The following is a 17,197-nucleotide window of genomic DNA, read 5'->3' on the forward strand; positions in this document are numbered from 1 at the left end:
TTGAATGTTGTACTGGTCCATGCTATAGTGATGATAACATTTGATGAATTGTTTAGTAAAAAAAAAATTATTTTGAAATTTACAAACTATATTACCAAATTATGTTACATTTTGCATTTTATTAAATACAGTTCGGGTCGGGTTTGAGCATATAATCAATTATGCGTGTTCTTGTTACTGGTTTCGGGTTTGGGTGAAAAAACCCGAACCCAGAGAGTGAGGGTGTGGGTTTCATTTTTCCACCCGAACAACATTTGAGTTTGGGTGACACCCGAATATATGGGTATGAGTTTGGGTAATATCAAACTCGCATACATGGGCACCCATTGTCATTAGAGCTAAGTATGCGGGCTAGCCCGCCCCGTTTAACGCGCCCCGCATAAACCCGCATATTAAACGGGGAGAACAAGCCCGTCGAAAAATATAAACGAGTTATAATATTAATCCCGAGTTCGGTCCGCATAAGTCTGCGGGTTAAACGGTTAACCCGCAGACTATTACCAAAAAAAATAAAAAATCACTTTTTTCAAAAAATAAAGTAAATTAGTAAAATATTGATATAATGAAAGCTTAAAAAAATATATTATTAATAATTTTATTGTAAGTAATTAATGCAACCAAAATCAAATTCAACTGATTCTTATCGTCATTTTTGTACTATCCATTTTAGTGAGAAAAACTTTGTACATGTACCCAAAAAAGCATAAAAAGATTAACAGATTCAACTTAACTAAATCACATCAAGGTAACCAAATTATTCAAAACATAATAGCGGAAAATACCCCCAAGAAAAATAACTACCCATTTGGACATGTATCTTTTAAATACTAGCAAATGTATATACAGCTAAGGCAAAGTAAAAGATAGTGAAAAAGAACAAAAGATTATAAGTAGAAGAACATGCCTGAATCCTGATGTTTTGTGTTATTGTCTACTTGATTAAAATTGGAGTGTGTTGTTTTTTATAATTAGGGTTTAGACTAAGTCTATTTTTTTTTTTTTGTGGTTAAAAAAAGTTGAATTTGGACATGGACCAAGTTATTTATATCTGATAAATTTTGTAAATAATTATATAAAAAAAAGAAGGCGGGTCACGAGCTAACCCGCGAACCCGCAGATTTAACCCGCATAACCCGCGGTTTTAACGGTCCAACCCACACGGGCAAAAATGTAAACGGGCCAAAAAAAATTGGTCTTAAGTCCGTGTGGACTGCAGGTTAAATGGGTCGGCCCACAGACCTTGGTCCGTATACCCGGCTCTAATTGTCATCCCTAATTATACAATTTAAGTGGCGTGTAGACAATGAACAATTTAAATCAGTGACTATTTGATAAAAAATGATGAAAATAAAGACTGATTTTACGGTAAATTGAAAATGTTAAGAACTATTTTTTTTGATAGAAAGAAACACAAACTTACTATTTGACAATAAATATAATAGATGTTCACGAAAGGATCAAATTACGAAATATTTGACAAAAACTAATTTGAGATATTTAAAAAGTGGAACACCTATTTTAATACGAGATAAAGAGACGAGTATCGATTCGGTTGGTTACTCTGTATTAAATACTGCCCAATATTTTTGGATAAATGATTCTAGCTTTATGATTTTCGAAGATATATATAGGCACATTAAAAATACTTCATTCATTCTTACATATAATAACCTCTACTAGAGTTGGACATATGACTAATTCACTCCATTTAACCTGTTCTGCATAAATTTACACTTTAAACGAGTCAGACTACTCACCATGTTTTTGTTAATTGTTGTGTTGTTGCTCAAATTTGGAATTACATATTCAGGTGGATGGATTTAAGCTTCATATCTCCATTAGATGTTCAACATCATTTTTATAAGTTTGGTGAACTAACAAAAAGCAAAATCAGTAAGTGTTCCCGGCATATCATATGGTTGGCAACGACACATAGTATTTGGCGTATGTATAATAACATTTTATTGAGAGGTACTTTTGTTAATGTTCCTTTTTCAGTGGATCAAATTATCTTTATATTGTGGTCTTGGTTTATAGGCCGAGTAGGAAGCAATGTAAATCTAGTTTTCTCTGATTGGTGTAATAATCTTTTAATGTGTTTTAAAAGCACATAAGGTGTTTGTTCTTGAATTGTACGGGTTGAGTACCCTTTATACTCCTTATAATTAATTTTTGCTTATAAAAAAAAAAAAACACTTTAAACGAGGCTAGTCCGTGATCAAATTTAAATGAGTTATGATAAGTTGGCATGCATTAGGGCTAAATGGTTTACCCCAGACTATTACAAAATAAAATAAAAAAAATCATTGTTTAAAAAAAAACTAAAATATTGATATTATAATTTTTTTATGGTAAAATATGTTTTCAGTTTCTACTTTTATATTGAGTTTTGATTTCCGTCCCTATACTTTAAAATTACTCGTTTTCGTCCATAATTAATTTTCAGTTTTGGTTTTAGTCTCAAATGTTAAGTCAACTAACAGTTGACTAATGGAAGTGCACGTGATGCTGCCACGTTGGATTTCGTAGACACATGACATCCTGCCTGTCTACGAAATTAATAAAAATCAAATAAAAACGATTTTTCTTTTGCAGACCGCAGAGCATCAACAAAAGCAATAAAAAAATTTTACAGAGAAAATGTTTCGTCAACAAAAAAATATTAAAATACACTTGATTTAAATTTAAATTAAAAGAATAAGATTTAAGGAGAAGGATAGACAAAGATGTTACAGCCTGGTATCATATATGGAGAGTGCCTGGGAGGAAGAAAACACGGCAAAAATGAAGAAAAGGCAGAGTGAAAGGAAGCATGAAGAGAAGGTGAATAGTAAGGGTAGAAAATTAAATAAACAAATATGAGCTTATTTCTCTTTTTTTTTTTAATTATTTTTAAAAAAATTGACGTGGTAGTCAATGTAGGATGCCATTGTCTACGGAATCCAACGTGGCATCACCACGTGAACTTCCGTTAGTCAACTGTTAGTTGACTTAACATTTGAGACTAAAACTAAAATTGAAAATTAATTGAGGACGAAAACGAGTGATTTTAAAGTATAAGGACGAAAACCAAAACTCAATATAAAAGTAGGGACTGAAAACATATTTTACCCTTTTTTTTAAAAGCTTAAAAAACTCGGGTAAAATATGTTATCAATCCTTACATTTATATCGAGTTTTGGTTTTCATCCCTACAATTTTTTTTCTTTTGTTTTTAGTCACTAATGTGCAAAATTTGACTTTTTTTTTTAACATAATTAATATGGACTTATATAGGTTTAACGTGATATATAGATATAATATAGACCATTTTGAAAATAAAAATGTCATAATATTGGCATCAACATGTCAAAATTTTGTCATTAGGGACTAAAAACAAAATAATATTTTTTTGTAAGGTTGAAAACAACTGATTTTATTTTATAAGGACGAAAAACAAAACTCGCTATAAAAATATGAACCAAAAACATATTTTACGCAAAAAAATATTATTGTTAATAATTTTATGTCATAGCATATAAATCGTAATTAACAAATAAAAAAAATAGTTTGTGATATTTTTATGAGTTTATTTATTCTCTGTATGAGTTTACTTTACTCAATCATAAAAAATAACAAAACAAAGTAAAAGATTATATATATATATATATATATATATATATATATGCATTCAAATCGCAAGCATGGCCTTTAAAAAAATATGCATGCCGTAATATATAAATTTACATGGTATCTAAAACTAAAACTAAATAAAAGAGAAGAAGAACATGCATGATGTGTTGTTGTCTCGGTGTGAAGGTAACAAGAAGAATGTGTTGTTGTTGTCTTTTTATATTTAAGGTTTGGACCATTTTTAGAGAAAGACTTAGTATTAGATTTAGACACGTGCTAAATTATAATTTATAAGTGATATATATATATATATATATATATATATATATATATATATATATATATATATATATATATTTTAAGGGTAGAATTTTTAGTCATTAGGCTCTTGACCAAAAATAAAAAAATTAGAGATTTATTTTGAGGAAAAATAATAGTTGCATTTAAAAATTTGTAGTAGTCTTATATTTAAGACAATAACAGCTATTTCTATAGTAATTAGGTAAAAAATAACAGTGTAACTTTAAATAAATTATATTAGCAAGCTGAACCTGGAGCAATGGAGGAATGGGCCTTGCATTTCGATGAAGAGAGTGAATTCCCTTAGGTAACATTATGGTCAGTTTTTATAAATCATGTTCATATATATATTATGTTCATTTTTTTTTTTTTTATCATTACTTTTGTTCAAATTCTTTCTCCTCATTTGGATATGTCATTCTTACAAATTTGTGTGATTGAGAGACAACCTTAGAAACATCTGAAAGAAAAGATTCGAATCCGATATTTTTTTCATGTCTGAGTTTTAAAATTCATACAAGAAAGAGATAAATAAAACAAGAAAATATCAACAAACTAGAATCTCTCAAAATCATCACCACGACAAGAAGAATATGTTAGAACTCAATTGATTCATAAATCCTAGAGTCGATCATGTTAATCATTAAGAAATAAAACATAATCATAAGCGGAAGCGTACCTGAGTTTGAGTTCTCCATATGTGATGATCAAAGGTCACGGGTATGTGTGATCTTCCAACTGTAGAATTCCTTATTGGCTCCTGAAACCTCTTCTGATGGGGATGAAGAGAGAACTTTTGACTGAGCGCCGTTTTCACGTTATTTCTCCAGTTGGGGACCATAACCCTTATAAATAACCTTAGGGTTATTTCTTAGTTTTCAATATTCTAATTTGGCCCCTCATCAAATTAGATATTGACTTATGGTATCTACACAATAAATTACCTTTCATGATATTTATGCTTTTAGCCATAGACTTATTATTAATTATTAATTAGACCACTGATGCTTTGGCTAATTACATAATGGCCCTAACACATGTAATATTACTATTGTGACCCAAAAATCCTAACAATCTCCCACTGGTCACATATGTAATATACACATGTGTTAGACTTTATGAGCTCAAAATTCGCCATTATATTCCTTAAGCATATCCAAATTATCTCGTCCATTAGTCATGCCAATATATAGAACCAAGGTGATTTTCGTTACATTAATCATAACTAAACCCATCAATGATCACCAATAGTGACATAACTAAATGACATAGATCCATCATGAAATGTGTAGCATGAAAATCACATGAAGTTGGTCTGTATATGTCGATTTTCAACTGGTCCTCCTTATCCTTAGTGAGATCAAACCTTAACCAAAGTCAGAGTGTAAACATACCAAAACTTTATTTCTGCAGAAAATATTCTTAAGCTTTATTTGAACTGAAGTGTGTCTATATTATAAAAGCATTAAAAATAACAAACTCCCACTAAAACTTAATATCACTTAATGACTTGACACCCATACGAGAAATATGCTCATAGAGCCTTTTTGGGTGAAAAACTTTAGTAAGCGGATCCGCAAATATGGAGTTTGTACCGATATGCTTTATAGACAACCGTTCACTCTGAACTTAATCTTTAATAACAAGAACTTGATCTCTATATTCTTGAATTTGTCGAGTTCCTTGTTATTGAAAATAGAACTAATATTTTATTGTCACAAATAACTTTAGTGGTGTTTCAATTCCTTATCCACTATGTGCAGCCCCGTGACAAAGTTCTATGATCAGATGCCTCATGATATGTTATCTTTGCATCCAACAAAATCGGAGTCAGTACACCAAATGATCTCAAAAAAAAAATAAAATCTGACCTCCAATACATGAGCATGTAGTCTTTTGTTCTCTTTAAATACTGTATGACCCATTTGGCTGCTTCAAATGGTCTAATCTTAAATTTCTTAAATATCTGCCCAACATCCCAAAAATTGTACGCAATACCTGAACGCATACAAAACTGAATATACATTAGACTCCCTACTACTTATCATAAGGAATCTTCTGCATTTACTTTTCTTTAAAGTTATTCATAGGGCACTGTTTGAGACTAAACTTGTCTCCCTTAGCCACATGGTTCAACGTCTTGTCATTGACAAACAAAACCAAGAAAATATATTTGCTCCCACACAACTCATGATATATACAATCATCAACCAAATTCACCTCAAAACCGAATGAGATGATCACTTGATGAATTTTGAAATACCATAATTGAGATGCTTACTTGAGTTCATATATGAATTTCTTAAATTTGCAAACCATATATTTTGAATCTTTTGAAACAAAATTTTCCGGCTGCACCATATACATTGTTTCATTAATGTTACCATTTAGAAACATTGTCTTTATATCCACCAGATGTAACTCAAGTTCTAAATGTGTCACCAATGTCATTATGGTCCTAAAAGAGTCTTTCGAAAAAAACGAAAAGAAAGACTCTTTATAATCAATGCCTTCTTTATATGTAAATCCTTTTGTGACAAGACGAGCTTTTTACCTCTCCACATCGCCTATCGAATCCCTCTTGGTCTTAAATTTTTATTTAAGACCAATGAGTTTCGCACCTTATGGCAATGAGAAAATCCCAAATGTCATTGTCATTTATGGAATTTATCACTTTATTTAGGGCACCGATCTACCTTTGAGAGTTAGAACTTTTCATTGCTTGATGAAATCTGATTAGATCATCATCCATCATTCCAATGTTAACCTTATGTCCCTGGATAAATACAATATAATCATCTATTGTATTTCTATTTTCTCTCGTGGATCTCCTGAATGACATATGTTCTTGAGGTGTAAGAGTTTGTTCATATGGAACAATTTCTTGTATGGAGAGTTAAACACCTGTGGAAATATCAATATATTCCTCCATAACCATATCTCCCCCTGCAAACTCGACATCCTCAAAGAACTCCTGATAAAAAAATGAAATTTAATTGTGGGATCATAAAACATGTACCTTCTTCTCATTTGTATTATAAGGTCTTGCTTTAACCGGACATTAAGGGCATATGCTGCAGTTTTAATTGAATAAATTATTGGACGTTGTTCACCTGAATTGTTAAATCTACCATAGTATTTACCACCACGGTTAAACTTAACTCTTTTTGATTCTTTAGTCGAGTTGATTCACAACTCTAGCCTAAATAAAAATTGAATATGTCCAATGACTTTCTTGTTTCATGAATGAGACAAATGATGCCATATACAAAATCGTCTTTGCACATTATAAATATTGTTTACCATTCCAAACAGCCGGAAAGAATGACACACAAATATCAATATTTATAAGTTCAAAGACATCCAAAGTCTCATTGGCCTCATATCTCCTTTATTGGTTTATTTTCCCTTTTCTGGAAAACCTGAGTCTGAGATTTCACTTGACATAAGTCTCTTTATTCTCCATTTGGAGATGTCACCCAATATCTTGTGTCAAATGTACTTGAATTCTCATTGGTTAATTAAATGAAGCAATTGTGTTAAATTGAATAGAGATTATTGTAACCTGACAAAGAACCAAAACCAACTAATTTTAAATTTTGAAATAATTTAAGTTTTCATTCCCAAATAAACAAGAAAAAACCAAATAGGTTCAAAATAAAAATAGAACTTAATTTTTGTTTGAAAGACAGTGCAAAAATAGTTTCATCAAAATCCAAATACAATTTAGTCTTTATCAATAATCTAATTTTTTTTTTTTTTAATTGCCTCAACTTGAACTGTTTTGTCGTCAACCACATATAGATGTATCTTTCACCATCACTTAGTTGCCGACAATTCATAAAACCTTACATAGGCACACTGTTGTTAGTTGTGACACCCGAATCTATCCAACATGTGTGTCTACATACCAAAGTTAAATCAACCTTAAAACAAACCAGATAAGAAATATACCTTCCCTTAACATGTCATGTTTGACAGTTAAAGTAATATTTCTTTTCCCTTTAGTTCCACAAAAAAAACAACTATCGTTACCTGATTTAAATTATTTATGTTGTTGTTCCTTTTGAGACACTTTATCTGCAGTTTATCCTTATACTTTATTGAATTAAGGTTTTCCAAAAAAAAAAAAACATAGGTATATCAAACTTTTCGTTATTGAAAAACCTCTTTTCAAATTTCCTTAATGAAAACTGTTACCGTATTTATCTTTTCAGATAGTCTGCCCTAGAATGTTCCCATAGTGGCATTCCTTATGATCATCGAACATATGCAATTTGACCTCTCCCACCTTCCAATTTCCCTCTTTTGTTTAGAGGTACTCTCATCCGTACGAGGTGAGGGAGAATCAATCCTTAACGCAACGTCGAGATCCATACTTCAAGAACTATCAAAAGATTTACTTTCTAGAACTTGAAGTTTGAGCCATTTAACTAAATTGACGTTGAAAGTAAACTTCAACATGTTATTCATAACTGAAGAGAGAACAAAAAAACAAGCAAAATATGCTCAAATAAGCTTTAAAATAAAAGTAATTTTAAATTCAAATAAAGATAAATCCCATTACAAGATATCGGGAATCCATTAACATTCTATCTTTGGACAAAATATTAACTTTTCAGTGATACCTTGGCGTAGTAATCAAACACTGATAATAAAAAAACATGTCAAATAACAAATTTTCCTTTGGGCCAATTTATTATTCACACGTAAAACCGAATAATTATCACACGTTTATCACCACAGTTGCACTTATAATTCTGTAAAATAGTTACCTTCCTTTGGGCCGGTTAAATATTCACATAAGTTACAAGCACACAACCTTTTGTATTTCAAAATAAATTAATCTCCACAAAAGAGGTTACTTTGGCAACGTTATGTTTCAATCAACTTATTTTAAAATACATATCCTTAAACTGTCCAATATTTGAATTTAAAATACTTACCAAAATGATAACCAAATTTGCAAGTATAAGAACACAACTTGCAATTTCCATAACTGTACTTGAGTCTTGTTCCAATTTCTTTACATATTTGAAAAAGAATAGAACAAGATTTCTGTATGGCACTAGAAGAAAAATTGAAACCCATAAAAGTTATAGAAAATCGCAATCAATTCTTATTGAATTGAAACCAAATGACATAATATATGGGATCAATTTGAAGCAAAAGAAAATTGCAGCACATGTGAAACAAAACAAAGAATACCTTAACTTAAACTCTGTTTGTTTCATTCTGCAAAACTGAGAAAACGATAAGTGCATGCCATATACATCAATAGACTGGCACTGCCGTACATAACTGGAAAACTGAATTCTAAAGTAAGGATTCTCATGAAATTAAAACGGCAGCCCACAAACAAAGTTGAATCCTCATCATAAAAACAAAACTAGAACAAGATTTCTGTATGGCATCAAAAGTAGAAAAAACTAAAACCTTTAAAACCAAAAGAGGACCTTAGCTTAAAATACATCAGTTTGTTTCATTATTGCAGAAACTAAAGAAAAAAAGGCACAAATAACGTATCACTGATTGGTTTGTTAATCACAAACAGCATATAATGACGCAGACCTTACAATTTATTTCTTAAGATCATATGATGAAAAAAATAAACCAAATCAAAATTGGGGCCGAATGGAACATCCAGAACATAATGGATATCACAAAAAAGGGAACCGAAATTCCCAAACGGTAGCATAAGAAAATTTTATCCTGAAAAGCATAAACCTATAATACGATACTGTGCAATATTAGAATAATTGCACATCGCAATCCAAATTAAACGGAAACCGAAAAACAGAATTCAACTAAATTCAATCCAAAAACAGAAGATGAGCATACTGAATTATATGAAATTATAATGAAACCTTATTTTCTCAATGATTAAACATGAGTGGCTCTGATACCACTTGTTAGAACTCAATTGATTCATAAATCCTAGAGTCGATCATGTTAATCATTAAGAAATAAAACATAATCATAAGCGGAAGCGTACCTGAGTTTGAGTTCTCCATATGTGATGATCAAAGGTCACGGGTATGTGTGATCTTCCAACTGTAGAATTCCTTATTGGCTCCTGAAACCTCTTCTGATGGGGATGAAGAGAGAACTTTTGACTGAGCGCCGTTTTCACGTTATTTCTCCAGTTGGGGACCATAACCCTTATAAATAACCTTAGGGTTATTTCTTAGTTTTCAATATTCTAATTTGGCCCCTCATCAAATTAGATATTGACTTATGGTATCTACACAATAAATTACCTTTCATGATATTTATGCTTTTAGCCATAGACTTATTATTAATTATTAATTAGACCACTGATGCTTTGGCTAATTACATAATGGCCCTAACACATGTAATATTACTATTGTGACCCAAAAATCCTAACAGAATATCCTTCACGAAGAGAGAGTCAAGGATCAACCACGGGTAGGACAAAGCAACAAGATGACCTCCAATTCCTCGGATCCTTCGAAACCCAACACGACACCCCAACAAACTCTACCGGTTCCAGAATAAAGTAGGATGGATACCCTACTCGTAAAAAGAACAGGGGGAGCCAGAGTTTTTCCCTAGAAACCACTTTCAAAATAAATGTTTCACTCTATCGACCAGATACTCGACAGAAAATATCCCTTCCGAAAGAAAAAAAAATCATTTAATTTTGAGATTTCCAGATAGTCTACACAATAGTTTGCCAAATTAACAATCACCAAAATCTATTTTTTCTACCCATGTTCATGCATAAGAAAACCTAAAAGAACCTAAAACACTACGAGGAGACAATCGGGATTTGTAGTAGTGGAAATAACAAGCAGTAACACGTTGTAATCAATTTCGATCATTGATTTTATATCAGACGGTTTATATTACGAAAACACTGAAATAATCCTAACCATTAATAAAAATCGAACGGTTGATGCTGTAACTCGCATTGACAGAAAATCTCTTTCATTGTTTTTGTGGGTTCTTTTGTTCTTTCTGATTTGATTGCAATTTGTTTCTGTTCTTTTTGCCTTCATTGCATTTTCTTTACTATTCATCGCACAACCTCTTCATCCATATTCCATACTACAACATTGTTCACCAAAACAGTACTTGATGTTCAACAATACGAAAGTATTGTTACAATGTTACAATAATCAATGTTCATATTCGTTCGTTTGCCACTGTTCATCTATATGATTGACATGTTCATCTGTATGCTCAGAGACGGATCAGGGGGGTGGCAAGCAGTGGCCATGGCCCCCCTACCTGTCTTACTTATACATAGTACATATATGTTGTTATCATATGAAAAATATATTTCAACCCAATGTCAACTCTAATTTTTAAATACTTGGTATTATTATATTATACCTACATTTTCTATTTAATATTTATATTATATAAATAAAAATTAGTTTAAATAAAAATCAAACTTATAATAAATTATTATTTACAATTTATTTACGTTAATAAAATAGAAAATATAGATCACACAACGCGCTTGTTTAGCCGCTAGTAAAAATTTAATTGGATATTTAGTCAAAAAAAAAAGAATTTAATTGGATATGCTACGTACGAAAGTTAAAAATGTTATACTATCCAACAATTATAAGCGTTGGACTTTTAAAAACTTATATAACCCTTTGATTAAGTTTATTTATTATTTAATAAGTTAAGAACATCTAGACATGAAGAAAAAATTAGACATCTCTAGTCACCTTCATCTTATCTTATGCCCTATATAATTAAATTTATTTCAAAAATCATATAAGCAAATAGGGTTCGATTTATGGTTCTTATGTATGAAAAACTTGGGTGAAAGGGAAGAACTAACCTTGTATTTCATAGATTCCCCGATAGGGATGAGTCAGTGTTAAACGACGGTAGAAATTTCACACTTATAACATGGTAACAAAAAAAATCACATCGAGTGTAAACAAAAATAATATATATAAATAACATTCAGCTAGGCATCATTAGTGAATGTTAAGAACTCCCACATCAGATGTAAGTTGGTCTGGACAAGGGTTTATAAGTAAGAGACAATCCTCACATTACAAGCTGATTTTGTAAGGATGAGTTATGTCAAACACCTATCATTTATATCCACGCATCAAACCCAATAATGCTGGACATGAGGAAGTGTGTTAAAAAATCTCATATCAGATGTGAGTTGACCTGGACAAGAGTTTAAAAGTAAGAATCATTCCTCACCTTACAAGAATTTGTATCGTTTTCTTACAAACCTTTGGATATATAAGTAATAAAATGGTGTAAATATTTCTAGCCACACTAAAGAGTGTATGTATTGTAATTGAAAGTCGTAACATAAAATATAAATAAATAATCTATCAAAATAAATAGCCAATAAAAAAATTCAGTACAGCAGAAAATATAATAAAAATAAGACATCTTGAACAATAAAAAAAAATAAAAATAGAATTATTATTTTTTGACTAAATAGAAGATATTCATTCATTCATATTGAGAATAGTAGATCGATATAATACAAATTAAAAATCGCTAAAAACATAAAGGATGAATGCGAACAAACTCACAACATCCGTGTTGATAGCATAAAATCACATATTACATAAGCCTACATATTTGACTATATTGAAGTGTCTGGAATATTCACGTCTCCGAATCTCTAGCATTGATGACACAAAAGTCATTGATTGGATCTGCATTGAATAAAACTTAATCCTACAACCTCAAACAAATGATATTTGTATGATATTTTGCTTTCTTGGAACACAATAAAAGTAATATAACCAACGTTTCCTAGCAATAAGTTTCACACAATTAATTATACTACGAAATTATTATATGCACGTGCACGTAGACTTAGTCTTGTTGTTAAATCAATGTGTATTATTGAATGATCTTTTGCAGAAAAATATAAAAAATTCAAAATTCATACTATTTTCCAAACTTGATTTTTATGTTGAGATTTTTGTTACTTTTATCATATCTTTTGAAATTAAAAAATTCAAATGTAGTTCTTCTTATTTTGAAAAATTCTAAAGTTTTTGAAAGAAACGTTTTAGAGTATTCTAATCAAGTTTGTAAAAAATTATTCAAAAATTTAAATGTATAAAGATAATTAAATAATCTTTTAAAATTTGGAAAATAGTATGGACTAAAACTGCATGTATTAAAAGTTTCTAGGAAAAAAAAACAAAATATGATCACTTGAGAGGGACCAAAAAATTATTTAACCGAAAATTATAGAAAATGGTGTCTTTGACATGTTAAGAGTCCTAAATTTGGAGTTACAAAGAGATTAATTATCATTTTAGTGAAGGTTTGTCCAAATCAATTATTGTATGGAACTACTACTGATATTTTTGTCATGTCTCTCACCCCGTAGCTCATTTTTCAATAGTATTTACATGTCCGGAAACTAACGAAATTACCCTTGTTGTCATTTAAATTTCGTTAAATTTGGAGTTACGATGTGTTTGGTAGACGATGTTGAATTTGAAGGTCATAAGTAGATTTCTGCAAATTAGTAATTGGACAGACCTTCACTAAAACAGTAATTAATCTCTCTTTGTAACTCCAAATTTAGTGGGGTTTGATTATGTGGAAAGCTAACTCGATTATGGTCATTTCGGTATCCTTTTGGTGAATTATTGATCCAAATTGAGTTGTGTGCGAAACTTTGAAGTTGTGACACGAAAGCAGATTTTGTGCAGAATTTTGGGGGACATACCTTCACTAAAATGGTAATTAATCAAGATAACTCGATTACGGTCATTTTGATATCTGTTTGGTGAATTATTGATCCAAATTGAATTGTGTGCGAAACTTTGAAGTTGTGACTCAAAAGCAGAATTTTAGGGGGGGCTAAATCCAAAAAATTATAAAACAGGGGGTAAAAGTCCGCATTTTAAAATATAGGGTGTAAAATTTCGATTTAATCAAAATAAAGAGGGCAAAACTGCATTTAAGAAGAAAAAAAAACTTGACACATTCCTAAAAGACAGGAATGAAAGTACAAAAACAAAAATACCTATTGATGTCCACCAATAGCTTTCTAGTACTGACCAAAGTCATCGTTTAGGAAAATTATAATAGTACATGCGATGCTCTTTGTTTTATTTTTTTTTTATAATAGTACATGGGATGCTTAACAATATATCCACACATGCACATATACAAAATTTGACAAAATATAAAAAAAACTTATTAATATTCCGTCAAAAAATTAAGAAAGCAATTATTAATCATGGATTTGAAACAAATAAAGGGAAAGTTACAAAGACATTTATTTTTGGAACATAATGGTTTTTTTGTTTACAATAGAGTCGAAGATAGAACTTACGACATCTAGCATACTACTCAAACCTCTTACTACTAAATCACATCTAGTGACTTTTTGGAACATAATGTTACAAAGGATAAAAATTTATTAAATAAGAGAAATATCTCTTATTAAATAAGAGAAATAGAGAGTGATTTAATTTTTATATATAGGCAGTATAGTTTTTTTTATACTGACTACAAATCAAACCAATATATGTGTGACTTTAGAATGATTTGAGGGCAGTGTAAAAAAAACTTTAAACTTACCATGTATATAGATTAAATCATATTACTTTAGGATCCACACCTTGATGAGTAATTGTATTGCAAATTTTAGGTCCATCCTTTAAACATGGACTCAACCTAAACATGAGAATGCAAAACTCCATTTGATTTAAAGCACCATCTCCATCCAAATCACCTTCCTTTAGCATGCACAAGAGCTCATCATCCCTAACCTCCAAACCAAGCATGAAACAATTCATCTTCAAGCTCTCAAATGTTATAAGACCTTTGTTAACATCCATGAGCAAACGAAACCCGTAGCAAAGTTCTCCTATAAACCCTTCTGCTCCTAAATGTGCAAACATGGAGGGAAAGTAGTCTTCAAAATCCATACCAAAATCCAATTCCATGTGGAAAGTGCAAATAAAACTTCAAGTAGAAGTTGATAATAGTAACAATGTGAAAGGGGATAATGGTAGCTTATGCTAGAAGGGTATGTTATGTGCTTCTGGTATACCATACAATAATATACGGTTTTTGAGTAAAAGAATAGTTAGGACGTTTAGGGTTCCTTTCAAATATAGAAAATGTGGTCCATAACTTATTTTCGACTCAAAATGTGGTCCATATATATATATATATATATATAAGTCTTATTTTCGCATCCCTTGAGTCTTGCACGCGCCCCCGACCTTCCAGTTATACCCCCTCGTGCGAGTCTATCAATATCAAAAACTAGGGAAAAATAGTTTGCATCCTAGAATGCTAACTCAGTTCGCATCCTAGGATACAAAGCTTATAAAATCTAATATTTTTGTATCTCTCGCTCTTCATTCGCCCCTATTTTATAAGGTTCGCATTCTAGAATGCGAACTTTTTTTTTTCTCCAGATTTTACGCCCCTTGAGTTCGCTGCTTAAGTAGCGAGAGAATATTTTTGAAACTTTCGAGAGCGAACGAGAACTTCCAGAGAGTGCGAAAAGAAGAAGTCTATATAAGTTAGAATCGGTTAACACATGCGGAAAATTTTAATTTAAGACTAAATTTAAAACGTCTATTTTATTTAAGGAAAAAGCTAACATATAGGGCATATGTTAGTAATTTAAAAAAGGAAATATTTTATCATAATTTATTCATCTAATTTTATTTTTAAGTTTGAACACATATTAATTACATAAAATTTAAGAAAATATTTCTACTTTTGAATTTTTTAAAGACACATGTTTGCAAGACCCTTTATTTAATTAAAAGGCTCGTGATAAATCCGCAAATTTTATTTCTTGAGAATCCTTTCGTTCAATCACATACTTTTATTTATTTCTCAATCATTGAAAAACTCAAATTGTAAGAAACATGGTCTCGTGGCTCGTACCATGACTCATGTGATATTCCTTATTCTTCTGCTCCTTCCGATGCATAACTTAGACGATGAATATTTGTAATTGTATAATAGTAAAAATTATAAAAATTTGATATTTTAAAAATACACATCGAAACGAATCTAACAACATTTTATATGCTAATATTTGTTTTTGTTTATTAGTAGAAAAATATAGTCAAAATAATATATGTGAATAGTGCACAACAGTCAACTGTGTTACTCAATTTGAAATGGAGGGAGTATGATTAATATTTTATTCTCTACCACACACAATTTTTTTTTGGTCTGCATCTCAATTGTATGAATCCTGTTCATGAAAACAATTTATGCAAAATTTATAAGAAAACAATCCGAATTGGAGAGGAAGTAGTGAATCTAGGATTTTAGGAATATTTTAGGTGTGACAATTAAATTTATGAATCCTGTACTTTGTTGTTAAGTCATAATTCTCCCTTGATATTTTAATTTCCAAATTTGAACCCTAAAAAAATATTAAACAGAGATGGGGATGTAATTAAAGCATTGGTTTTTTTTTATTTTATAAGCAAATTATATTATATGGGAGTATAAGGGATACTCAAACCCTTACAATTTAAAGTCGGAAATTAAATGCTTTCAATACATCCCAAAGGATCATGACACCAATCCAAAAAAGATAAACTAGAATTTCTGCCATACTGACTACTAAACCAAACCCAAGAGCTGAATTTAATATCATCCACAAGAAGAAGATCATTTGGAAAAGCTCCATTGAAAATCACATTATTTCTAAGCTTCCAAATATTTCATGAAGTAGTCAGCCAAATCAAATGCCTAACATGTCCGTCCTTCTTTGATTTTACCATGTCACCAAACATCGCAAAATGATTCCAACCTTTTTTATCTGGCGGAAGTCTCTTTTCTATCCACCTAAAAATCGCTTCCCAAACTCTTTTGCTAAACGAACAGAGGAAGAAAAGGTGGTTGTAGTTCTCATTATCAAGAAAGCAAAAAACACAAGATAACTCATGCGGGTTAAGAAGGATACCTCTATGGTGAAGCGCCGTTCTCGTCGGTAATCTTTCAATAATAACCGCCAACTGAAAACGTTAACCTTAGATGGTACATCAATATTCCTCCATAGCTTATTAATAGCATTCAACACATTAGAACTCAATTCCTCTACCTGACGTTGTTCTAGTAACCAATTATAGCAAGACTTTACAGAAAAAAGACCTGTGTTTCCAGGGACCCATGGCCATGTATACTGAGTATTCAATTGTAAAGAAAAACCAACGAACAACCTTAAGGTCATCCAGCAACCGCGCTTCACTCACTTATAATTGGTCAGTCCACTGCCAAGACCATAGTCTCGACCCGCCATTCCCAAACAACCTCTCTG

General features: G+C 30.9%; 1 protein-coding gene across 1 annotated transcript; it reads right to left on the reverse strand.

The window, feature by feature from the left end:
* Positions 1-14,139: 14,139 nt before the first annotated feature.
* Positions 14,140-15,036, reverse strand: LOC123895245 (calcium-binding protein KRP1-like). Its single transcript, XM_045945497.1, has one exon. It carries the CDS (start codon positions 14,844-14,846, stop codon positions 14,496-14,498), a length of 351 nt encoding a protein of 116 aa, XP_045801453.1. The 5' UTR covers positions 14,847-15,036; the 3' UTR covers positions 14,140-14,495.
* Positions 15,037-17,197: the final 2,161 nt, after the last annotated feature.

Source organism: Trifolium pratense, linkage group LG7 (assembly GCF_020283565.1).
Source record: "Trifolium pratense cultivar HEN17-A07 linkage group LG7, ARS_RC_1.1, whole genome shotgun sequence".
NCBI classification, from domain to species: domain Eukaryota; kingdom Viridiplantae; phylum Streptophyta; class Magnoliopsida; order Fabales; family Fabaceae; genus Trifolium; species Trifolium pratense.